The sequence below is a fragment of the Mus caroli genome, chromosome 11 (assembly GCF_900094665.2).
Source record: "Mus caroli chromosome 11, CAROLI_EIJ_v1.1, whole genome shotgun sequence".
In the NCBI taxonomy this organism is placed as follows: Eukaryota; Metazoa; Chordata; class Mammalia; order Rodentia; family Muridae; genus Mus; species Mus caroli.
The window spans coordinates 24,870,960-24,898,280 of NC_034580.1; the positions used below are offsets into that span (position 1 = coordinate 24,870,960).

Here is a 27,321-nt window from a genome sequence, read left to right on the forward strand (position 1 = left end):
TTTGTAAGTTTATTTATTGTGGTTATTTGAGACAGACTCGTCATGTAACCTCGGCTGGCCTCCAATTAGCTCTGACTTGGAGAGGACCAGGAGTTCTCCTGACCCTTCTCCTTCATTCAGCATCCTGGGTGCTAGGACTATAGGCATGCATCATCATACCTGGGTTTCTGTAGACGTTTTTTAAATTGCCTTCCCTCTTGCCCTTTACCTGTTTAAAATAATAGTAGTCAGTTCACAGTTGCATTTAGAAAAGCAAGTATTTGCTTGAAACTAACAGTCTTTGTTTAGGGATTAAATAATTTATTTTTAAGAAAGTTTGGGTTTCTGTTTTGCTAATTTTTCATATTACTTATTAATAACTTCTTCTTTAAGTTTCTCTGCAAGCAATCGCCTCTTTAGTAATGTTTGTTTCTCCTCTGCTGTCATTTCTGGCTTCTCTGTCATTTCCTTGAAGACAAAAAAATTGCTAAAATTAGCTTCAAATGTCTAAAATTCTCGACATATTTCAAAACAGCAAAGATTAAGGGCATTTTCAGTAAAACTAAGTCAACAGCCAAGTTACTTCAAGTTTCTTGAATCTTTTCCTGGAGAAGCATTGAGAAGGTGATGGATGGGGTATGGACAGACCATTGCAAACATTTCAGATGGCTGAAATAAGACACACATACTGACCCTAAGGAACTCAGCAAGAGAAGTCAATAAAAATGTATAATGAAATGATTATTTCTACCTCACAAAATTCTCATCTAAACTTCCCTGAGAGAAGACTTAGTTGTTGACTGGCTCATGGTTAATTTGAGTACATCAACCAAACAAAATTCATTGGAGGCTTTTTTGCACAAACAAAAACCTCTTCCCATGGCCTTTATACTTGATATACCAAAACTAGCCGTACCTCTGCCTCCCTGGTAGGCTTTCCTTTTTGCTCAGTATTCTGGATCTGCTTTGCCCTCATATCCTTTCTCATGGACAGCAGCTGATCTCTCTTCTGCTTGAGATAATGCTCTCGTTGACGCAACTCTTCTGTTCCGAGTGCTGACAAATTCTGGTTCAGATAAGAGAAGGATTGTCTATTCATTCACACAACACGTGGCCAAGATACCTAGTGAATCAGTTCTAAGTTCCACGATCATAACAAAGACAAGGGTATGACTTTGCATGGTTCCAAGTGCCTTGTTCATAGTAAATTAGCTTTCACTTACTGCTATTGGTCCTTCCATGCTTGCATGCTCTAAGCCAGGTATCTTCAAACCTTTTTGTGTGAAGGAGGAAGTTTCAGGCAACAACTCCATCTTTCTTGCCAAGGGTTGTGCTGACTGATTAGCAAAGTGCACTTTAACTTCTAGTGGTAAACAATGAGACCAATTAAGATATTATAACCTGTAATTCTTATAATTAAGATACAAGAACTACACTATTATACAATATATAGGCACTTCACAATTCAAACAACACACTGATCCCTTACAAATAACATCTTTGGTTTCCAAGCTTGTTTCCAAGTAATGCGACTCTACACTTCAAGAACTACTTTAAAACAGGTTTTCTTTTACATAAGGTGCCAACAACAATAGCTTGAATGTGATAACATACTAAAAGTAACTACCAATGCACTAAAAAATTATAAACATTTCTAAAGCAAGCAGAACCTTCAAAGCATTTGTAATATAAGCATTCCATACCGTGAGATCTGTACTACGAGGTATGATTAACAGTCTCATTGCTTCTGTAGTCTATTTTCTATTAGAAAATTAGGTGATTAAAGAAGACTGGCAAGAGGACACACTGGCCACTCAGCATGATGATCTCAGGATGCTTGTTCATATCCTGCAACTTGTTCTCTGCCCACGTGAACAGTGGCACATACACACATACACAGAGCACGCGCTCTCTCTCTCTCTCTCTCTCTCTCTCTCTCACACACACACACACACACACACACACACAAACACAAGTAAATCATTTTTAAGGGCCTAGGGCTTAGGAGATGGTTTAGTGAGAAAAGTTCTTGCTGTAAGTAAATCATTTTTAAGGGCCTAGGGCTTAGGAGATGGTTTAGTGAGAAAAGTTCTTGCTGTGAGCCATGAAAACTCTATTTTAGATCCACTACACATTTAAAAAGCTAAGCTTGGCTGAAGACATCAACCACAGAGACAAATGGATCTCAGGAGCTTGCTGGTCTGAGACACTGCTTCAAACAAGGTGAGAAGCAACAGAGGAAGACACCTGACATCAACCTCTGCCTTCTACATGTACAGGAATGAATGAGCATTCACGTGTGTGCACACAGACATACATAAGCCACACATGCACACCAAAAAATAAAATTAAAAACATTTTTAATTTAAGTACATGATCTGCAGAAGGAAACAGTGAGACATGGAAAGACTAAAAATGATACAAATAAGTAAAACCATGAAGGAAGGCCATGGTACACACCTCAAAGGATTAATAATCCTGCCAGATGTGTAAAACCAGAAAAGAAACTTGACAAGGACCACTGCTGCACACAGAACAGATTGGCTGCACTGCAAGGAGACTGGAGAAAACCGTTGCAGGCAGAGGACCAAAGGACCTATTGAGTTTAAATAATATTGTTGTTGCTAATATTCAAACTAAGTTAAAATGGCCATTCTTAGTAGAGACTATCTGACTCTAAGTGCTCATGGAACTACAGAACTGGAGAATGTGTTCATGCATGTAAGCTTATCTACTCAACTCATGCACTTACACACCCAGGCTTTGAATATGTTAGATATGTGGACATACATGCTCTCAAACCTAGAAAAGGAAGTCAAAACACCTTAATTTTCCTGGTTTTTAAAGAAATTGTCAGCCTAACCCATTTCTGGCAACTTCATCAGAGAACAAATTTTTGTATTAATTTTAGTAGGATCCAAGGGAAGACATGAAAAGGCAAGTCAAACACTTTGATTCTTTTAAAATTAGGACTTCTCACTAAGGTGCCATCACTTTGCATGAAGTGATCTGCAGAACATCAGATATGCCAGTTTTACAAAGTACTGAAAAATTAAGAGATTACTTTTGAAATTATTTGCTATTCGTTTTGCTTTTGATATATAAACTATTTTATGTAGTCTGTGATGAAATTTTGTTTTTTCTTGTTTTTATGTATTTAGAGGCTTGAGATGTAACCTTGCCAGGCCTGGAACTCACAATGTAGACCCCACTGGCCTCAAACTCTGAGAGACTGCCTTCCCTCTGCCTGGGGAGTGCTAGAATTAGAGTACACTACCACATCTGGTTGTTTTATTTTTCAGGCACAGTTGTCATGTAACCTATACTAGTCATGAACTCTCTATGTGACCCAGGATGGCTTTGCCTCCACAGACATGTGTTACCATGCTCACTTGAAATTCTCACTTAGGCACTACAGAGCAAATTTACTCAAATTATTTCAGATACAAGCTTTAAACAGTACATGCAAGCCTGTATAAACACAAAATTAAATCTGGGTCACACATTAAAGCACCGAAAAATATCTAAAGCAGGAAGTGTTACATACATGATTCAGATGAACTCATTTCTACTTACAAACTAGAACATGAGAAACAAATGATCAGACATAATAAAAGCACAGAAAGGAACTTTATAAACCGTTTATATTATATCTGTTAAACCTGTTCCATATTCCTGGCAAGTTTAAACTAAGATTACAGTTCCTTCAAAACGAAGGAATTCTATAAGAAAACTGAGATCAGAGGGAAACTTTCACAAATGTCTCTACAATTTAAAAAGCCAGGTGTGGTGGCCTGTGCCTTTAATTCCAGCACCTCACCAAGCTAAGGCAGGTGGATCTGAGTTCAAGACCAGCCAGTATAGAAGAAAATAGTATTTATGGTCTGAAGTCACAATTTCACCACTTTAAGGGCTCAGAAATCTTGTAAAGTCACGTTCTTGAATTTCTAATTTAGATAAAAAGAAAAAGTAAGAAAAAGTAAAAAGATGTATACATATTGAACAAGTTCATCTGCTAGCATTTCCTTTACTTACATATTTTCTAACTAAACATCTAGAAAAATGGCTGCCTCTTATCTAGTCCTACCTTAATTTTTAAAGTAATTTTTAATAATATCCCACACCAAGTTGCGCTTCCAGCACACAATATTATATGCTATTGGCATTGTACAGAAGCTGGTGGCTCCCTCAAAGAGAGTGTTTATTACTCTCTAGATTCCAAACTTCACTTAGAAATGTGGAAATGACATTTACTTCAAGCTGTGTATTTCCTACCTAACAAGTAAAACTTGGAAAGAACTTTAAGTACAAACAAACACGTTCTGGAGCATAGCGTTCTCAGCGTATAGGTGTCAGTGCACATTACACCTCAAGCTTACCTGAGGGTGGCTGTACAAAGTGTTCACCATCCCCTTGGGAATTACTCATTTTTTCAGCTTCACTAGTGTATACTGGCAGTTCTTCCATCTTAGCCTCTGATGACTTCCAGATTCCATAACATAATTTAAAAAGGAAAAAAATTAATGTTGATTAATTCAGTAGTTAAAGGACCCAAAGATTTTATTTAAAACATTACTATCACTGAACTAGATAATGAACAGGAGATTCTATTTTCCCGTTTTAAAGATGTTAACATTTTATAGCTCCTACTTAATTTTTTTAGATTTATTTTTATGTGTAATTTTCGTATGTATATGTTATATATACTACATGTGTGTCTAGTGCCCACAGAGATCAGAAGAGGGCATCAAACAACTTGGAACTGAAAATTCAGATAATTGTGAGCCACTGTGTGGGTGGTGCAAATTGAATTTGGGCCCTCTGGAAGAACAAGTACTCTTAACTGCTGAAACATCTCTCCACCCCTATACCTATTTTTTGAGGCAAGTAATACCCTGTTTCAAGTCATGCAATACTAATAGCAGTAGAATTTGGTAGTTAGAAGGAACTAGGTAGTCATGTGATTCAAAGCAAGCCATCAAAATATACAGAAAAATAAAACCACTGATTTAAATTTTTTTCTAAATAAAATGTCATGAATTTTGTGGCTTAGAAATTTTAATTCCTTTTTCATTAAAAATAGAAGAAAAATCATTTTTAGCTCTTTAGGTGACTCACAGATTTGTTTTCTTTTTTTGTTGTGTTTGTTTTTTTGGTTTCGAGACAGGGTTTCTCTGTGTAGCCCTGGCTGTCCTGGAACTCACTGTAGACCAGGCTGGCCTTGAACTCAGAAATCCACCTGCCTCTGCCTGGGATTAAAGGTGTGCGCCACCACTCCCGGCAAGTCAGATTTCTAAATCTGGTTACTGAGTGACAGATAATTGGAGTTCATTATATCAGGATATGTATTTTCATGCTTTTAAATTTCATAATGTTCTCAAATGAAAACAATTGTGCATCCCTAAAGTGTGATATTCAAGAAATAATATTTGCATATAAAATGAAAGTTAAAACCGTGTCCTCTCATAATTTTATACTCATTTCCCTTGACAATTTTACATTTAAAAATCATTAATATTCCAGGCATTTTCTTCATCTTTTACTAAAAAGTATTAAAAAAAAACATAACTCTCTTAACACCCTATAAGCATCCATTCTCTCTACATCAGGTACAGTGGGGTAAGGCAGGTTTTTGTAAGACTATGGAATACAAGGATAGATCATGGTTTTAGGGGACAGAGAAAAGGGAATGACTTTTCAGTGGTTTGTGTTGGGTTTCCTTCTCCCTTCTGAGAAATAGGGAGAAATTAGAGGCAGAGAACCAGAAAGCAGGAGCACAGAATGCGCTGTGTTCTCCTTCACTAGAGTCATTCTTAACCTATCCTTGGACAGAATAGACACAGAAATGGTTCTGAACGGACGCATATAGACCAAGCACTGTGATCCTGCTTCATAATGAAGCCTGTGCTGAAAGCCATGCATGCACTTTCAATAAAATAAAAGGAAAGTAAAAATCTCCTAATTTTCTTTCCATACAGGAAACTACAGGATTTGTTTAGTTTTCTTTGGTAGAGTGAACATAGATAAGTCAGAGCTCCAAAGAGTAGTAGGAGCTTTGTGGTGGTTTGAGTACTAATGGCCTCCATAGGCTCTTTGAATGCTTGGTTCCCATTTGCTGGCTTTGCTAGAGGAGATGTCACTTTGGGATTTTGAAAGCCCACACCAGGTCCAGTCTTATTCCTTGCCTGCTGCCTATGGAAAAGATGGAAGTTCAGCTTTTGCTTGGGCACTGTACCAATCTGCCTGCCTGCTGCCATGCTCCCCTCCATGATGGTCATAGACTCACCCTCTGAGACTGTAAACAAAGCCCCAGTTGATGCTTTCTTTATAAGTTGCCTTAGTCACGGTTGTCTCCTCACAGCAATAGAATAGTAGTAAAGACAAGCTGTAGTGGAGGACTACAATGAACTTTAAACAGAATTCTCTAATATAGTATATGAGTGATATTACTATTTTTGACATGATACTCTGGGCGTTTACTATGAAATGCAACCAATATGTTGCTCAACTACTATATAATTACTTTCTTTTTCCTTCCCCCTCCCCTTTTTATTTTTTATTTATTTATTTATTTATTTTTGGTTTTTTGAGACAGGGTTTCTCTGTGTAGCCCTGGCTGTCCTGGAACTCACTCTGTAGACCAGGCTGGCCTCAAATTCAGAAATCCGCCTGCTTCTGCCTCCCAAGTGCTGGGATTAAAGGCGTGTGCCACCACTGCCAGGCTCAGTAATTACTTTCTAAGAATGTATAAAGTATACTCTTGTAAGAAATTATGTATTGAGCCAGACATGGTGGTAAACACCTCTAATCCCCGCACTTGGGAGGCAGGGGCATGCAGATCTGTGAGTTAAGGGCCATCTAGGACTACATATTAAGACCCTGTCTCAAAAAAACATAAACAAAACAAAGTATCATTTTCTTACTCTGTGTCTGCAATACTGACCTGCCAGTCAAGATAAGCACTCTGGTGAAAGAGAGGCATGACTGTTCTGGTTGGATCTGAACCTACTCCACTGGGAATTCATGCCTGATAAAATAATCCTCTTCAAAAGCCCACAGCTAGGGAACCTACTCGTATCTTCCTGGTAAAACGGACAAGTTCTCAAATACAGCACTGGTTAAAGCTGCTCTCAGTCACAAAAGTGTTTTGGTTTTTGTTTTATTAAGGATTTATCTTGATTTTACATGTATGAGCATTTTGCCTGTATGTATGTATGTATGTATGTATGTATATATGTATGTATGTATGTATGTATGTATATATGTATGTATGTATGTATGTATACTCCATGCCTAGTATCCATGGAGGCCAGGAAAGGATGCCAGAAGAGATTCCCTAAAACTGGAGTCACAGTTATGAGCCACGGATGGTGCTGGGTACTGAACTTGGGAAGTCTGTCAGAGGAACAAGTGTTCTTGCCACTGAGCCATCTCTCATGCCCTGGGGTTCTTTCTGCAAATAGACAGTACTTAATGTAGAAGCATATGGCTAGTCCTAGTACTGAGAATAAGTGACTATTCAGTGTTCAACCTGAAACAGGATACCTGTATCATACTGCCAACCCCATCCCAAGGCTCAGAATGTAACAATTGGAGAACAGGGAGGAGTGCTGTGAAACTGTCTTCTAGATATAATGCGGCTGCTGCACGCAGGAACTCTCAGCAAGTGTGGTCATCTCAGCAAGTCTTGCACAAGAACAAATCAATATTCCAGCATGCAAAAGTGGAAGGCTCATGAGGACCTAGCCCTAAGTGAGGAGCTAAGGACAGTTAATGATTACTGGGTGTCATTTTCCCCCATTGGTGTAGAAGCCCATGATGCTCATGTAAGCAGTCCTAATTAAAGTCAGGAAATAGGGGGCTTGTTAAGAAGAAGGGGTTAGAGGGAGGAGGTCAAAGAAGATAAGGAGGTGAACATGATCAAAGGACATTCATGGGGGAAATTGTCAAAAAAAAAAAAAAAAAAAAAAACAACTTTTTAAAAATGGACTGGGAAGACTGCCCAGTGCATAGTTCTCCCCACATAGCATGAGGACCACAGCTTTCATCCCCAAAACAGCACATATAAGGCAGATGTGCATGGCAGCTAACCTTCAATCCCTGAATAGAAGATGGAAGTTGTATTCGGATCTGGGCTCAGCAAGAGACCATGTTTCAATGTAATGTAAAGATCAACACACACACACGCACGTGTGCAGATACAAACATGTGTGCTCACATATGTAAACATTCATACATGCACACAAAACACACAACCTGCACAGACCAAAAGTTAAAAGGATAAAAATTTAAATATAAACTCTGACTTTCCAAGAAAATCTGACTACTCTGAGTTCTCTAAAAACTTAGATGTTAACAGTAAAAGACAGATGTAAACTTAGAGAGTGGCAATGGCAGTGAGATGCACTTCTGCATTTACATCCCCAGAAGCACCTGCTTTTTTCGTTTCCTTTCTTCCTCCTGGTCGTATTCTTCTTTTGATTTTCTGAAATATAAAAAAAAATTAAAAAGTAAATCTGTTTGGCCCTGGCTGTCCTAGAACTCCCTATGTAGATCAGCTTACCCTTGAACTCACATTGATCCACCTGTTTCTGCTGCCCAAATGCTGGGAATAAAGGTTTGCACCCCCACTGGCTGGCTAAAAAGTAAATTTTCTTCTTCATCAAAGAATAAATATGCAGCATGTTAACCTGACATTATAGTATAGGCAAGGAGTTATCCACTGGACTGATCCAGGATAGGTGATATGAAAATACTTTTCTCTTAATTAAATATAATACAAATTGGACATCAAACATGAAAATCTAAAATGTTCTAAAACAAACTTTGGCTCATCAGCAGAACATTCAAAATTTTGTAATATTTGAATTCCAAATTTTCTGGTTAGGGTTGCTCATCTGTGATCTGGGAACAGCCCATCTGTACAACCCTACTGTACAGTTACCTGCAACAGACAGCAGAATATCAATAGACTGTACAGTTTACCTTAGGAATTCTAGCTGAACAACGACCGACAGTTTTAAATCCTGAACGCTTTTTCTTAACGTTAGCATATAAATGAATGGTGTAAACCCACATTTTCATGGCTAACTCCACTAGGAAAGACTCATTATGGCCAGAAGTAGTAGGGACATGCCTATAAATCCCAATACTTGGGAGGCAGAGGTAGGAGGTTCCGGAATTTAAGGTTATCCTCAGCTATAGTAAGTTCAAGGTCAGCCTGGTCTATAGTCAGGCAATGCAATGAATCAAAACTTTACCAGTCCTCTAGACAAATAAATACCCTTCCCTTTGCACACCTGGAAACTCAAGCTACCATCTGCCCCTGCCACAGGGCAGGATCTGGCTGGAAAGGGTTATGTCACCCAAACCAGTCACATTCCCTAAAATTAAGCACTGAGCCTTGGAGCTGTCATGCATTCCCACTAGCTCAGTCTTTCTGACTATAGGCATCCTCTTCCTCTAAGCCAAACACATTCTCACAGATTTAAAAGTTACATGCTACTATGACTCTTCCCTTCCAAAATCCCAAAGTGACTGCAAGGGGAGATTATGCTCACTAGCCTTTCTTGATTAAAGAGTGGTACACTCCACGCCAAGCATCTGCTTGAGATGAAGAAATGATTGACAAGTACTTCTCTGAGCTCAATCCTTGGAGTCACTCCTCAGCTGCAGGTGGGGCAGTTAGGCCGGATGCCCAGCCTCCTTCTTGGCAACACCAGCATGAGTGGCCTCTAATATTGAGAAATAGCAGACAGGGAGAGCTCTGCTCTGCTCAGCTCAGCTCCGATCACACTTTACCCTTCCCCATCAATCATAGACTCTATTAAAGTAGTTTTTTTTTTTTTCCCCATTGGTGGCTAGTCCCTAAATCCTATGATAAAGGAAGGTTATGTGGGGTAAGGATTGGGAAATCCTCTACACTGGACTTATCCAGGATAAGTGATAAGATATTTTCCTCTTAATTAAATATAATACAAACTGGACATCAACCATGAAAATATAAAATGTTCTAAAACAAAACTTTGGCACATCAGCAGAACATTCAAAATGTAATGTGTAATGTTTGAATTCCAAATTTTCTGGTTAGGGTTGCTCATCTGTGATCTGTGCAAGTATTCCAAAATCTGAAACATTCATTCCTAAGCATTTGGTAAGAGTCACTCACTCAAGCTGTGTATACATGGCCCCTCCCAAAAAAAATCATTTTGTCGGTAGTATTTTCTAGGGAAAAGTTCAAATACATTCAGATCATATACAACACTAACATTTCATTCAAAAACAGTTGAAAACGCATACCTGAGGACCTCTCTTAGAATTTTCATCTCTTCCTGTTCAAGGTCACTGACCACATCTGCACCATCAGTTAAGCAGTCAGGTAACACACCTGTTCAAACACCACATGGAAGACCATCAACTCAACTGAAAACACTCTTCACACTGCTATGGTCCATGGGTACAAATTAGTTTACAATGTATCATTTTTAAAAATTCCAAGCCTTATTAGTTATCTTCTGCTTAACTTCCTTACATTTTAGGGATTAAGCCCAACAAAAACCAGTCTTGATTTTAGGTATAACTATCTCTCAGTGATAACTTGTGTTTACTATCTAAAATAGCAATGATTGGAACCAATATGTATAGCTCAGTGGTTGAGCCCTTAAAAAGCATGCATGGGCTCAATTCCCAGGACCAAAAAAAGTAAGTTTTCTTTGACCTCTACATCCTGGAGGCACTCATGTTTTCTCTATCTAGAGATTGACCTATTTCTGTCTCTCACACACTATTAATTTTTAAGAAAATAACTTGAAAAAACTGTATGCCAATAAAAATGATATAGACATTATGGTCTTCCATTGTCACACTCCATCTGAGGATATCCTACTGATACCACTTAGCCAGAGTTAACAGTGTGCTTTTAAAGGTGAGCCTTAAGTGAGGTTACAAAACAAAATGGTGCTTTGTTAGAGGGAGTTTCATGTTCTCCATTTGAACTGTGATGCTAGTGAAAAGGCCCTGCTTACTATGTGCAGTGACAGCATGTGCTAAACTTGTGAAGATCAATGATACTATCTCTGCCCTTGAAGCATGTTCAGTATAGACAACAGCTTTAAATCACAATTGTGCCAACCTCCACCCCACATTCCCCTCAACCCAGAAAACACAGATTCACGGGAAGTAATTTTAATTGTTGATTTAACTGACTTCTACCTCCCTGATAAGGCAGGCTCATTACAAGTGTCCATCTCTGTGTACTACAGCATGAAAAGAGTGCACCTTTATTTTACCCTCCATTTCTTTATGCAAATACATATACAATAGGATTCTAGATTAGCTCTAAAGTAGTTTTATCATTGCAGTTCCCTTGATGTTCATCTGCATTTGGGGCTAAACACTGTACTGAGTTAATAGCAGTCATTTGTAAAGAAGAAGCAGAAAAATGCATGTACTCTTCACCTGGAACCCACAGCACAGCATCACACCAGAAAAGTCACACCTGCACACTCATCACTCTGAAGCATAATTTTGCACAGCCAAAAGGTATAAAATCATTTTCCTCCTAGCAACCTTCCTATGGAGAATTAAAAGCAGTAAGTAACAACGCACTGTACGAAAGAAATCCTTTAAACCATCAAAATGCATTTTCTCCAAATTATTTGAGAACAAAAATCCAGAAAGCCTTTGAATTTTTCTTACAAAACATAAAATTTCCAAACATTCTGTTTTGAATACAATCAACACTGATCTACTACTCAGCCCTGGATGCAAATGTTAATTTAAATTTAGACATAGGGCAAACTGCCCGTATTGTGGGCTGACAGCAGTAATTATCCCACATCATCCATCCCTTCTCCAATAAAGCCTGAAACTATGCAGCCATCACTGAGAGATCAAACCCTCTCTCACCTCAGAAGAGTAGCACTTGATAGCTTAAGTCAAGCTGTCACAATGGTCCCAACTCCTTCCAGTTTAAGGCAAGTAACTTGACCCTGAGCAATAGGGCCTGAGCAAAGACTCTTGGAGGGCTCTCATGAAATGTTATCTTTCTTACAAAAGAAATTCACACAGGAAAACATCCCTTTCCTCACAAAACACTGAGTTTGCATTGGAAGCAGAAGAGGCTGGTAATGTCAGAGTATAAATATGGCAAGTGTCAGAGGCCTTGAAAACATCACTGAGCACTAGAGTGAACAATTCTGAACTTGTCTTCCTCATTTGAACTTCATCTGAGAGACTGTGCTACATAGTTTTATAGCAACTTGACACAGGCTAGAGTTAACTGAGAGGAGGGAATCTCAGTTGAGAAAATGCTAAGATCTGGCTGTAGGACATTTTCTTAATTAGTGATTGATGACGGAGGTACCAGCCCATTGTGGGTGGTACCATCCCTGGGTTCTATAAGAAAGCAGGCTGAATAAGCCATGAAGAGCAAGCCAGTAACCCCTCCATGGCCTCTGCCTCCAACCCATGTTTGAGTTCCTGTCCTGACATCCCTTGATGGTGAACAGTATTTGGAAGTATAAGCTGAATAAACCCTTTTTCCTCCTCAACTTGCTTTGTTCATGTGTCTCATCGCAGCAATAGAAATCCTAAGTAACAAGACAGAGACTGGTGTCTAACTGCTCACACCATTCTCACTGGCGTTCACTATTACTGGTGGTCTGAAGCATGAAGCTAATACAACTGCAGAAGTATTTGTTCTCTGTTTAAAAAATCAAGTTTCCTTAACTGCCAAACTGGAAAACTACAGTCCACTGGTCAAGTGCACTGTTTCTTTTATTAAACCTTGTCCTCTCAAAACAAGCCTTACAAATGTAAAGAGTTATCCCACAGAACAAATTAAAGCATAGTTTTGGGAGTATTGAGCATAGAGGACTTCACAAAACAAAGAATGGAAGAACAACAAAAAAGACACTCTTCCAAATGATTTACTTCAAAGTAACCACACTGTATCACACTCTTCCCGGTCAGGTCTCTTCACAACAGACAACAGCTCTAGGACCCACTGTGAAATGGAGCTTAACTTTAAGGCACAGCTAAAGTAGTGGCTGGCTTCAAAGGTTAAGGCGCACATGGTCACAAATCTACCACACTCTGATGTCTGTCTCATATCCACAGAATCCCTATTTGTTGGGGCTGGTGAGACAGCTTGTGACCTAAGTTTTATTCCTAGGACCCATTCCTGGAAGCTATCCTCTGAGCAACACATGTGCACCATGGCAGAGATGTTCCTCCCCCAAAATAAAAACAGGCCTCAGTTATTGCACATTCCACACCCTTAAAAGCAAACTTCACAACTAAATATAGCTCCCATACCTTCACAAAAACATCAAAGAAACAATCTTGCTGCCAGACTTGTAAAGTGCTGGCCTCTGCTGTGGCCAGGATCAACAGCTCCAGTAACATCTGGAAAACTGTTAAAGATACAGGTGACTAGGTCTCACCCTAGACCCGTAACAGCTGACCCAGTGCTTACTGACACCTGAGAAGCATTTCCTACTAAGGTCTTACTAATGACAAGCAGAAGAGTAGTCACCTGCTCCTAACAGTAACAGCCACTCGAGACATTAAACTTAACACCATGGCTGGGCAGAAAAGCAAGCGCTCACAAAACTAAAGCATTAGTAAATCAAATTGTCTTCTTTCTTTGAGATGCCACATGCTAAATTAGGAAACTTATTTTCTTAAATCCTCTTTTTAAAAACCTTTTTCTTTTTTCTTTTTCAAGATTTATTTATTTTATAAGTATACTGTAGCTGTCTTCAGACACACCAGAAGAAGGCATTGGATCCTATTACAGATGGTTGTGAGCCACTATGTGGTTGCTGGGAACTCAGGACCTCTAGAAGAGCAGTCAGTGCTCTTAACCGCTGAGCCATCCCTCCAGCCCTTCTTAAATCCTTTACAAAAACTTTCACGTTTGAAATAAATGGATAAAAGGTAGCTAACTATGTTTAAGACTGTTAGAATTAAAAAAAAAAACAAAACCACTTCAAAAACAAATTCAGTTAGTATTTAGATGCCTAACTCCAGCATTTTACCATTCCTCTCCTGGATTATTCGGATGGCTTGAAGCTGCATTTCAATGTTCTTCTGGACCATCATTGCTTTAAAGATAGTAAAATCTTCTGCTGCCAACACAGGCTGCAAAATGGCCTGTGGGAGGAAGTCTAGAGGTTAAATGAAGATTTAAGTTTGGAAACTATTTAACCCACATTGAAATCATCATTTCCATTGAAAAGCAGCATATTAATTCATGAATGTTACATTATTATTATGGTTAGGTGACTCAAGTAGACAATCTTAAGATTAAAAACCACAACAATAGGGTTTCATTATGTAGCTCTGGTTGGCCTTAAACTCCTAATTCTCCTGCCTTGGCTTTCTGTGGGGATCTGTTGAGATCACAGGGTATACAGCTATACCCTGCTAAGACTTTTGTTGGTTTTGTTTTGTTTTTTTTTAAGCCTTTAAAATAGGGTTCTCTAGAGCTACCTCATTCAACCTGCAAGCTTCCAGGAGTCAGATAGCAGACTCCTTTTCCAAACCAGCTAGTGTTAAATGGAACACACAACCATCTGGTTTACATTTCTAACGCTGTCATCTCAGTATCCAAGTGTGATTGTCACACAAAATATTTGGCTTATATCCTATCTCCTGAAATTTACTTTGGGTTTAATTCAGGAAATAAACAAATAAATGAAGTCTTATAAGCAAAAAAAAAATATGTATGTTAGATAATATATTACAATAGATTAGGAATTATGAAAAGTATAATAAATGAAGAATAAAAGTGAGGCTGGAGCAATGGCTCAATTATAAAGAGCACTACTGCCCTTGCAGAGGACCCAGGTTCAATTCCCAGCACCCACATGGTGGCTCACAGCATCTGTAACTCCAATCTTAGGGGATCTGATACCCTGTTCTGAGGGCAGCAGGTACATATGTGGTATAGACATACATACAGGCAAAACACCCTTACGTGTAAAATAAAAATAAATAAATCTAAAAAAATAATAAGAATATCTATCATTAAATTACATATATAAGTATTTCCTTAACTGTTAGCAATGTTACATATTGCCAAGAACAAAATAATTTCCAAGCTAATTAATAAGCAGAGTAAGCTTTGAAATGCATGGAAACATCCAAAGGAAGCACTCAGAAGGTCTTAGCAGAATTTAATTTTCAGTTCTACCTGAGATGAATGGAAAAGCTGACCACACAAAATCATGCAGAGGTAACTCAGAGTGTACTGCTTACTACAAGGCAAAGGCAGTGTTCTCACAAAGAGTACCAGACCAGACACTTCACCAAAGAATAACACTTGAAACAGATGAGCCTTTCCCCTAGCAACCAGGCTAACACATTCTAGATGTGCAGTGTAACAAAGATAAAAGCAGAGTGGTTCTCAGTGGCATCTACAAGGAGCACACTATGAATAAAAAATTAAAATGTTCCCTTAAATCTGCCTGGGTTTTCATGGATCTCAAGGCAGGGAATGGCAAACATGAGCTGAGACTGCTAAAACCAATATGGGCAGCTTCTGTCTGAGTCCCCTTTTGGGGGTTGGGCTTCCTATTACTAACAACAAGTACTTTATCCAACTTTAAAAATGGCAATGCTATTTCATTTAATTTTTGGCCTTTTGAGACAGGGTCTCACTCTGTAGCCTAACTTGGCCTCAAACTCGATTATAATTAAACTCCTGAGACAAAGTATTGGGATTACAGGTCTGAGCCACCACACCCAGCTATGGGCACTGCTATTGATAGCAATGTATCAAACAAATTTTCTAGTAGCTAGTTAGAGATTGAACTTGTCATCGTGACCTTTGACCTTACTTAATAAATCCAAGAAAAAAAAAGATTGTTAATAATGCATATTCCTGAGCCCTGTTTATCAGACATTAAAAACTATAATCTTTATAGGATGAGTGTCCACGTATCTCCAGATTAATTCTTAAAACATTAAGGTTTCCGAAACATTGGCATAGTAAGGAAGGAAAAGAATCTTGATATCAAAAGCCTACATCCAATGAAACTATAGGCACTAGTGGCTCTATGACGCTGGATATTATTTAATCCTTAGTATCAATAAAAATAACATAGCATTTATATAGTGTTTCATGAACTCTAAGATTCTGAAAAGTAGTAAAATAGGACACTGTTTTGTGTGTCACTTAGAAAAAACCTACCAATTAAATAAAACTTTTAATTATACAAAACAATCTCATTTTAAATATATTATGATATAAGAAATGTGTCTCTGGGGCCTAGAGAGATGGCTCCACAGTTAAGAGTACCCAGATTCAATTCCAAGCACCCATATTATGGCTGATAACCATCTGTGAGTCCAGTTCCAGCAACAGCCAATGCCCTCTTCTAGCCTCTGCAGGCACTGCACTCATGGGACACACATACACATAAAATCTTTCTTAAAACTTTTACTTCTGAATAAAACAAATATAGTAACAACTGTCTCACAAAATATTAAATGAATTAAGTAACATTTTATAATCTGAAAAGTAAACATAAAAGTAATTGTTCTGGTCTTTCTTAAAGTTTTATTTTTATTATTTGTAATAATGTGTCTGTGTATGCAAGTACAGTTATCCCTAGAGGCTAGAAAAGTGAGAGCCCCCTGGAGCTGGAATTACAGTTGTTGTAAGCCACCTAATGTGAATGCTGGGAATGAAATTTGGGTCTTCTAGAAGAGGTCTCCATTGAACCAGTGTTCTGATCCTTTAAATGCTTGTTGAAATTGACAGGCCCAGCTAAGAAAAAGCCAATCTGGGCTACATAGTGAGTTTGAGACCAGCCTAGACTACTCAAGACCCTATCTCAAGAAGACAAAAATAAAAAATAAAAACCACAGCTAACACTATACTTAAGAATTCCCACTAGGATCAGATATAAAAAAAAATGTAAGGAAGGCTATCATGTCACTATTGAACAATAAACATTAAAAGAATAATGAAGAAAGATGCAAACAACTCTGTGCCCAAACTTGTTGACCACAGTTTGCCAAACTCACACTATGACATAAGGTGATATGAACAGGTAAGTTTATTCATTATGCCTACGTAAAAGGTTAATCAGCCAGAGAGCAGTGGCACATGGCTCTATCCCAGCACCCAGGAGTCAGAGGCAAGAGGATTTCTGTGAGTTAGATGCCAGCCTGGTTTACAGGATAAGTTATAGGACAGCCAGGGCTACACAGAGAAACCCCATCTTGAAAAACCAAAATGAAGAAAGAAAAAGAAAGGAGGAGGAGGAGAAAAGGGAAGAGGAGAAAGAAGAAAAGGAGGAGGAAGGGGAAGGGGAGAAAGAAAAAATAACTGGTAACTGTACAAAACAGAAAAAGTCACGATGAGTTTAAAAACCAATTCCACCTAACATGTGAGCAGATTATACTGCCTCTCTCCAGTCTCTTCTCGAACACTGAGGCAGAGATAATACATATCAACTCATTACCTGAGGCAACAGTGCCCAACCCTAAAATCAGACAAAGACTTTACAAGAAAGGAAAAACTAAATGTCAGAGAATTTTAGCAAACTGAATTCAACAATGTATAAAAAGAATTACATAGCATAACAACCTGGGATTCTTTTCTCATTATTCAAAGTAGATCAACATTTAAAAATAAGTCACTATATCAGAGATTAACAGACTGGAGACTGCTATTGATCTTATCAATGAACATAGAGAAGAGCTTTGGTAGTTGGGGAGATGGCTCAGTGGTTAAGAACACTGGCTGTTCTTCCAGAGGTCCTGAGTTCACTTCTTAGCCCACCATGGTGGCTTAGGACCATCTATCAAGGGATCTGCTGCCCTCTCCGGCAAGTAGGTGTACATGCAGACACAGCATTCCTACATTTAAAAAATAAATGTGTAAATAATTTTTAAAAAAAAAGCTTCTGATAAAATTTGACCACCACTCATGTATTTAAAACATAGCAAACCCTTCTCAGCAAATGGAAATAGGCAAAAGTTTCCTCACCCTTGTAAAGATCATCTATTTTCAAAAAAAAAAAAAAAGTGTATGTGTGTATAAACTTGTATAAGTTCATTTTCAGCTACACAGTGAATTGGAGACTAGCCAGGGACACATGAGACATTCTAGGTCATTCAGGAGCCTGGAAAGACAACTCAATGAGTAAGAGCACTGTCTGGATTCCGATTTGGTTCCCAGAACCCACATGGCACCTCACAATTTATCACTCCAGTCCCAGAGGATCTGATGCCCTCTTCTGGACTCCATGGACACAAAGATACATGCAGGTAAAACAGACACTTGAAAAGAAATTCAAAAGCAAAAAGGACATTTGCCATGCATATAATTTTCCATTTGTTACACACTAGAGCAGATTTGCATACTAAGATGGGTGTGCTTATTTTACAAAAAGAATCATTGCTGAATGTTTGATACTAGAGGACATACAACTTCAGGATTTTTCAGAATTGGTGAACATTTTGATTTTATAATCATCAATGCTGAGAATACCACTCCACATAAATAAGTAGTACAAATGGCCCAAGGACCATTAGGGCCTATTTCAGAAGTTGTTGAAAATTCTGCCCTAATTTCAAGCCAAAATTCATTCAACAATATTTTTTATGAAATGTGAAACTGCAACTCTAAAGCAATCTTTAAAGTCAAACATTTTAAAACAATAAAATCTGACAATAGACTAATTTGATATGCTGAGAAATGACAATAAAAATATTATCTTTTCTTTCTATAAACTATTATATTTCTGTAAGTGCAGTGAGCATCTATTGACAGTAAAGATACTGCAATTCATAACATACAATAGTCTTCAATTTGGCCAAGGTGTTTGAAGCAGTGTTCTATGATGGTGCACAGCCTCATCCAAAGTGCAAAGTAAGCACTTTCAGGTTTAGAATCCTGGCTATAGTAAAGCCTTGTTCTATAGCTCAGCTTCACACAGCCATAAACACTTCAGTTCAGAAAACTTTAATATTGCCAACATTTCAAGACCCTCCACAATCAGTTACATAGGTCTCAACTCACTGCTGGGAAGCAGCGTGGCCAAACAGAACACAAGCCTTGAATACATACTGTAACTAATGAAAAAGCTTCTAAAAAGTCTACAGACCACAGACTATGGCTTCCACTTTAGTGGTTTTATGGGACTCCTGAGTGTGTGAACAAGTGAGTCTCTGATTTTTGTGCCAATTCTTGGGCTCTTTTCAAAACTTCTGTTGATTTTTCTTGTCCAACTTTGATGTGATAGTTTTTGTTTTCTTATTACGTTTTATTTTGTTATTTTTTTTTTAAAAGGAAGGGAGGCAGGCAGGCAGGCAGGCAGGCAGGCCGGCCCAGCCACTAGGGTGGATGTGAACAACTGAACTGTCTCTTAGACCTGCTAGGAGAGGGAACATCAGTTTCCTCCAATAGATCAACTAACAATGGACCAGCCACACCAGGACAGGCTCACCCATGTTCAGGAGTAGCTGGCCAACACATAATGAACTCCACAGATTTTTTTTTTGTGTGCTTTTATTTGGTTACAGTTTGGTAGAGGTTTTGTTGGTTTGTTTTCTTTCTTGGTGTAGTTTTATTTTGTTTTCTTGGTTTGGGGGGGCAGGGGGTTGTTGGTTTTTGATAAAGAACTTAAAGATGGGTGGATAGGAGGGGAGAAAAACTGGAAGGACTTGGGAGAGGGGAAGAATAGGATTCAAATATATGTAAATTTAAAATTGCCTTAAATTATAAAAAAATAATTTTAAAATGCTATGAAATAGAAGAAAGAAAGAAAGAAAGAAAGAAAGAAAGAAAGAAAGAAAGAAAGAAAGAAAGAAAGAAAGAAAGAAAGACAGGAAGAAAGAAAGACAGGAAGAAAGAAAGACAGGAAGAAAGAAAGAGAGAGAGAGAAAGAGAGACAGAGACAGAGAAGAAAAGTTATTGTCAAAAGACAGGGACTAGGTCAGGAGGAAAAAAATATGTGAAGCCAAAAAATGTTATTTTCTATGATAATGTGATTGTGGATATATGAACAGTATATGGCAAAACGACAATTACAGAACACAAAGTGTGAAATAATGTATCAATCTTGGTTCCATAGTATGTCAAACATATTACACTAATATAAGATCTTAAGAAATGAAACATCCATTCAATTTTCTATAAACATAAAATTGCTCTAAAAATAGTCTAATTTTACATTAATTAGCACTCATATATAATAGTGTTTGTTATGTATGCTTTTGGAAATTAAATGGAAATACTATATATACTATTATGTGTGTATATATATATATATTATATTATATATATTCTTTTTTTTTAAAGATTTATTTATTTATTATTATATGTAAGTACACTGTAGCTGTCTTCAGACACACCAGAAGAGGGCGTCAGATCTCATTACGGATGGTTGTGAGCCACCATGTGGTTGCTGGGATTTGAACTCTGGACCTTTGGAAGAGCAGTCGGGTGCTCTTACCCACTGAGCCATCTCACCAGCCCCTATTATATATATTCTTAATAATGTCAGTCACTAAAATTAAGCATGACTTTCCCAAATTATACTGAAATGCTTTTGCAACTATTAGTTTCCATCTGACAAAAGTAAAGTAAATCCACTAAAACATGAAAACAAAACAAACTTCTATTCTTTGCTATATAGAAGTCCCTGGCTTTTGCTATACTAAACCTGTTTATAACCTTTATATGCACACACACACACACACACACACACAATCACAAAATCACAAGTTTTTACAAGTTACACATAACAGAAAAGCAAGCTGTTAAAGGTGAGCTGGATAAAGCACTCTGGCAGAACCTGATGGCCTAAGTTCAATCCCTAGGGCCCACGTGGTAGGAGGACTGACTCCACCAAATGGTTCTCTGACTTCCACTTATATGTGAGCACGTACAAAATAAATGCAAATATATATAAAGAGGGGTGCTGTTTTCTTTTATTTTTTTTATTATTATTATTATTTTTTTTTTTTTGGTTTTTGGTTTTCAAGACAGGGTTTCTCTGTGTACCCCTCACTGTCCTGGGACTTGTTCTCCAGACCATGCTGGCCTCAAATTCAGAGACTCACCTGCCTCTGCCTCCAGAGTGTTGGGATTAAAGTTGTGAGCCATCACTTTCTGCCTGTTTGGGTTTTGTTTTTTTTTTTTTTAAGGCAAGTTGTTTTTTTTTTGTTTTAGTTTTTGTTGGGGAGGGGCATGTATTGTGTGCATGTGCATGCGCATGCAAGCTTTTGTTTTACTATTGTACCACCTCACTGGTATAATGCTTACCACACTTGCATGCCAGGACCAGTGTTCCAGGCCTAATGATGTTTGAAATGAGCCAAAAGCACTCTTCAGCAATGCACCCTTAGCAGTGCAATTCAATGAAAGCAGCAGCTAGTTTAGAAAATCAACACCAGATCAAGAAAACACAAAATACCTCCTAAACTACTCATGTTCCTTAAGCTGGATTTTAGGCACCCAGATTGGTGTACTAGAACCCACTTTCTGATTTCATGTGTGAAAATGCTGACTGGGAAGCACTCATCACAGTGCTCCAAGATGTATTTCAGGAGTACTGACAGTCCAGCGCTGAGTCACTGCTGCTGGTCAGCAGCAGGTGGCTGAGCTTGTTCTATAGAGGACAGTGCTGACCAGTCCACAGAAGATTGAACCCATGACCCTAGCTTGTCAGCACACTGCTAATCAACCACCAAAATAGCCACAGCTAATTAAGAAGTACTTCAATTTACTTAGAGACCACTTAACACACAATAGGCATTATATTAAAAGTTTGACATACATAATCCCTTAAGGTTCACAAAAACTCTTCAAAGGAAATACTACTGCAAATGTTGTATCCTGAATCTCTCAATATTTGCTGAAAGATGATGGGGAAAGACAGTATTGCAGTTATACCCTTCTAATTCCTTTGGGCTAAGAAAGGGATAGTAGTGTACTGAGAGGGTTGTACATTTTAGAGTAAGGGGTGGCATGGTGGTTTGAATATGCTTGGTCCAGGGAGTGGCACTATTAGGAGGTGTGGCCTTGTTGGGATAGGTATGGCCTTGTTGCAAGAAGTGTGTCACTGTGGGGATGAGCTTAGAGAGAGCTTCCTGCCTGAAGATGCCAGTCTCTTCCTCATTACCTTCAGATCAAGGTATAGAACTCTTGGCTCCTCCAGCACTATGTATGCCATGCTGCCATGTTTCCTGCCATGATGATAATGGACTCAACCTCTGAAAGTGTAAGCCAACTCCAATTAAATGTTGTCCTTTACTTATAAAGTTGCCTTGGCCATGGTGTCTCTTCACAGCAATGGAAACCCTAATTAAAACAGTTAGTATAAGCAAAGCCAGGTGCACGCATACTTATGAGGGGCCTGGATGGATGACAGTACATGACATATTAAAGAATTATAAAAGGACAAAGCTGAAAACAGAGCCTAAGGTAGCAAACTAGGCAATCCACATTGACATCTTACTAAACAAATGTAGTCCATTTACTAGAAGACAGGAAACAAAGCGAGCAAGGACATGAAGGTGGACTGCCTAGGATGTATGTTCACTCTCCTACAGCAGTGCCTGCTTCTATTTCTCTGATTTAGTTTCTTCAGTAATAGGTTGAAGCTAAGTAGTGCCAAGAAGATAAAGTGAGATAACACCAAGAGACGTCTAAAGTGTCAACTAGGAAACTGAGCAAGGTGATTGACCCTTGTAATCTAAAACCTCCGAGGGTAAAACGGGAAAAGTATGAGTTCAGGACCAACCCTAGCTACACAATGGGTTTGGAGCTGATCTGAATTACACAGCAAGTCCCTGTCTCCACTCCAAATAAATAAATAAATAAATAAATGTTTTAAAAGCATTTTCTTTAATGTACCTACTAGCCACTCGCCCAGTACTGCAATCTAAAGAGATAAGAAACCCAGTTTTATGAAGAAGTGGAGAGATGGTTCAGTTAAGAGCACTTGCTGCTCCTGCAGAGTCAGCACCCAGATGGCAGCTCACAGCTAGCCCTAACTTTCAGGGGGACCAAATCCCCCTTCTGGCCTTCACAGGCACCAGGCATGCACAGCTGTGTGCATACATACATGTAGGTAAAATGCCAATTCACATAAAAAGAAACAAAAATAGTTCCACAAGGAGGCTCCAGAACTAGAGACTGCACATTTGTTACACATAGAAAAAGGGCAACAACAGAATCATCAGGGTCCTACAGAAATGAAACCACACATGGATAAACTTTGTGATCTCAGAACTCTGGGATCAGAAAGCTTATTTTTAATTCCATCAGATCATATTATTTCTTAAAGTGGTTACGAGTGAACATGTCAGGTGATTGCCTCCACCTCACACAATGTCTAATTTGCTTAATGTCTAACAGTTCTTATATCTCCTCAATCAAACATATTTTACTTAAAGAAAGCTGTGGACTCCTTGTTACATCCCCATTTTAGCAGAGTAGCACAAAGCTGACACCTGTGATGTGCGCGTCTTCGCCAGAGGGGAAGTGCATGCTTCTTGAAACTGATCTTCATTAATTCCAATCTCTTTGAGGTAACTTTCTAACAGCTTTTCAACCTAAAAGGAAATGAATTCACCTTTATAATGTGCATAGGAAAATTCTAAATGTCATTCTGCCTGTTTAGAATGCTCTTTGGAATTACCATTATACAAGACACAGAACTAATAATGTCTTTCACCAATAAATTAACAACGAGAAGGTTCTTTTTTTTTTCTTGAAAAAAAAAATCACATAAAGTTTAATTTCCTCTCTAGAGGACAGCCAGAATTATGAAGGTGAACAGGGTACGACTCCTCTACCCATTGTCTTCTTTTTAAAATATGCAGAGGCTCTTAAAACTCCCAAGACAACTATAAATCACGGAGCACAGGCACTGGCCTAGAGGCCCCAGCTTAATAAAAATGTAAAAGTGAGACATCCCCACAGCTACGATAAATCATTACTTACGTCTAAAACAGAAGAGACAGAAAATCATTTGAAAAGATGCTCATGGAAATGACAAGGTTGAGAAAACTGTTAGTACTGTTGCGGGAGGAAGAACTCCTATAATGAAGGCTGCAGGGATGGTGTGGCAAGTAAGAGCACCTGTGCAGGTCCAGAAGACCCAGGTTCGATTCTCAGCACTCACACAGTGGCTCACAACCATCCATAACTCTAGTTACCAGGAACCCAAGCCCCTCTTTTGACTACCGTGAGAACAGGTACATACATAGTGCACATACATACAGAAAAAAAACACCCATGCACAAAAAATAAATAAATCTTAAAAACAATTTCAAAGAATTTTAACTTAAAAAAGCAGTTTTTTCACGATCTTAAAATCAATGAAAAGAGCCAGTGTGTTTGTTGGCACACACCTTTAGTCCCAGCACTGGGGAGGCAGAGACACAGAGATCTCCATGTGATCTAGGCCAGCCTGGTCTACATAGTGAGTTCCAGGCCAGTGATGACTGCATAATGAGGCCCCATCTCAAACAACAAAAATCAGGGGGAAAATACTCACCAGCTCTTTGTATTCTTGATGGATTTCTGTGTAGGTCAATTTGCTTTCTTCTTCATCATCAAAAACTAGATTTATAAGAAAATAATAAAACAGTATAAAAGAACAAATCATTTAATTAAGTACAAATATAGAAATCTTATAAATGTCCTTGCAGGCACCTGTTCTCTCTCCCCTTCCACCATGTGGGTTGTGGGTTGACTCAACTCATCAAGTTTACCAACACTCTTGCCCCTAAGCCATCTTCTCAGTGCCTTTATTTTTAACACTTATGTACTTGCACTTGACACTTTATATTTTACTGTTTACTTGTGCACCTTCTATGGTAGACTGTAAACTTTTTAAGGATAGCATATCTATCCCCAGTGTCTGCTCTAAGATAACTCAGTGAATACTAAAAGGTTGATATCACAGAGCTGTCCAAACTAATCGTTGAGCATTCTGAGGCAGAGAACAGCACATTGGCAGCCCCACATCAGTGAGGGATAAAGTTATTCCAAGTGTTCTGACTTCAATTCTCTTTACATTGCATTTGGTCTCTGTGACACTTCTCATGCATTCAATACAAGTGCTAATTAAATTCTTTTCAGTTCTAAAACTACATCATTGTGGTGTGTTTGTAAGTCCTAGCTTTGCTTCTATGTAAAAATGCACAATTAGCTGTTAGAGATGTAGCCACTCTTGACACCTGTGGATAGAAGGCATACCATACCCCACACAATTTCTATTAAGGATTTAGTCTCAAAAATAAATGAAAATCAGTGGGAGTCATAATCCCTCCTGCAGGAGGTCAGGCTATCCCCATGCTTCATCAACCTTTTAACAGCACTCTAAATTCTACAGAGGAACACAAGTCAATTGCTTTGCTTTCTGAACCTTCATAAAAGTTGCCTACCAAAACACTTAACTAGTGTTTGAATTTAACAGGTAGAATAAACTAAAAGGTTCAGTGATCAAACAAAATTCTTTCTTTACTAGATTCATAGAATCTTGGGTTTGAGAGAAGTCTTGCAAGACAATTCAGGATAAGAACCCTCTGTTAGCTGAATCTCAAACAAGCTGCATTGCAGTACAGTCACTGTCAGGTGTATGCAGATACTTCAAATGCCAGGGAACCCATTACCTTTTCAAGCAGGCTACCTCATCCTAGAAAAGTGTATAAAAGATTTCCTTCACTGAAATGTGTTCTCTGCTGCTTGTATTCACTCACCCCAGCTCTATTGCACCGATCTTTACAAACAAGTCTGTCCCTCTAACCTAAGACACAAGTTCACACGATGTATATTGCTACCCTCCAAGTATTGCCTAGGCAAAAAAAGAAAAAGAAAAAAAAAAGATAAAGGTTGAATAGGACATCGTTTGTGATTGCTTCTCTATGAACAGAGTCCAATTCGTCTTATGAACTCGGATATGAGCATGATATGAACCGATCAGAAAGCACTGATGCTGGTCCTTCAAAAGAATGCCATATTTGTCTTTCTCGTTTGTTAGAAAGCTCTTCCTCCCCATCTCCTGCTTTGGTCCTGCCGGAGTAATCGAATGCCCCCCTTTGCAGATAAAATGGCCAGAGTGAATTTGTCATTTCGTAGACTGAGTCCACAGGGCGACATCTCAGGGGTCAGAAGCAACTCGAAGAAAAACGACGTTTTTCCCAAATAACTGGGGAAGATGCTGGTTACCCAAACGGTCCACTTGCACGGGGTAGAAAGATGCGGGGTGAAGTGACAGGCCGAACATGGGATTAAAGTCTAATGTGTTCAAGACAGGCGCTCGGGCAGAGTGGGTGAGAAGTCTTGGTGAGCAATTTCACGGCTGCAAACAAACGAGCCACTCGGGAAGGGATGTACGTAATTCCTTCTACAAAACTGTCCTAGGCCCGGCAGGCAGAGACAGTAATATTTGGCTTGTTCAGGGTCCGGTTCTTACCTTCGCATTTCTGCTCCACAAAGTCCAAGATGGGGATAGACCAATCCGGGCCCCGCAGGAACCCAGCGATGCTCTCCACCACCCATTCCACTTCGTCCTCTTCTTCCGCAGCCATCCCGCTCGCACCCGGCGACGCGGACGCCTAGGCCGGATTCCCCCAGCCCTGTCTGGCCTTTCGGCCGCAGGAAGCGACGGAGAATGCGGGCAGCAAGGTCCCCGCAATCGCCGGGCCCCCGGGTTAGACACTACAAACCAGTTAACGTAAAATGGTCGCTATGACAACGTACGCAGCAGCCCGGAAGTGAGGCCTGAGTCCTGAGCTCCTGGAGGGGGCTGGGTTAGGAACGCTTCCTATTGGCTAGAAGAGAACGGGGCAAACGATAGCCCTCCACTCATTGGCCCGTAGTTGCTAGGCTGAGAGCAGACGCGCGGGCATTGACTACTGCGCCTAGAGACGGCGTTCGCGCTCCCGTGTGCGCGCGCGGCCCGTCTCAAAATGGCGTTCTGAAGGCGTGGCTTCCCTGAGGACCTCCTCCCATCTCATCCCTAGCGGTTTTCAGACCCCCTTGCCCTTGAAAACAAAACTGAGAGAAATATGCTCTGTGAAGTTTACTGATTGGTTCTGCAAGCCGTTTGCTTGCTGTCTAAGGATAGGTCTAAGCTTAGTTAACAACAACTAAAATTAGGACAAGTATAAAATCAGTTAATCTCCATTTAAATAGGCTTTCATAGACAGTATTTAGAAAGTATCAAGGTTGCTCTCTTCCTACTTAAAAGCCAGAGGACTCCCAAGAATCTTATAACTAGATATGGTGGCCTACACCTTTAATCCCAATACTCCTGATAGCCACAGGCAGACAGACCTGTGAGTCCCAGGCCCACCAAGGCTATA

General features: G+C 39.1%; 1 protein-coding gene across 1 annotated transcript; it reads right to left on the minus strand.

The window, feature by feature from the left end:
- On the minus strand, positions 1 to 26,836 carry Cfap36 (cilia and flagella associated protein 36). The gene is made up of 10 exons (XM_021177006.2): positions 26,430 to 26,836; positions 24,507 to 24,571; positions 23,458 to 23,559; positions 14,022 to 14,136; positions 10,279 to 10,366; positions 8,413 to 8,464; positions 4,359 to 4,461; positions 1,203 to 1,342; positions 896 to 1,045; positions 1 to 447 (listed from the first exon to the last, which is right to left on the minus strand). The coding sequence occupies exons 1-10, from the start codon at positions 26,542 to 26,544 to the stop codon at positions 346 to 348; spliced, it is 1,032 nt and encodes a 343-aa protein (XP_021032665.1). The 5' UTR covers positions 26,545 to 26,836; the 3' UTR covers positions 1 to 345.
- Between the last annotated feature and the right edge of the window lie 485 nt (positions 26,837 to 27,321).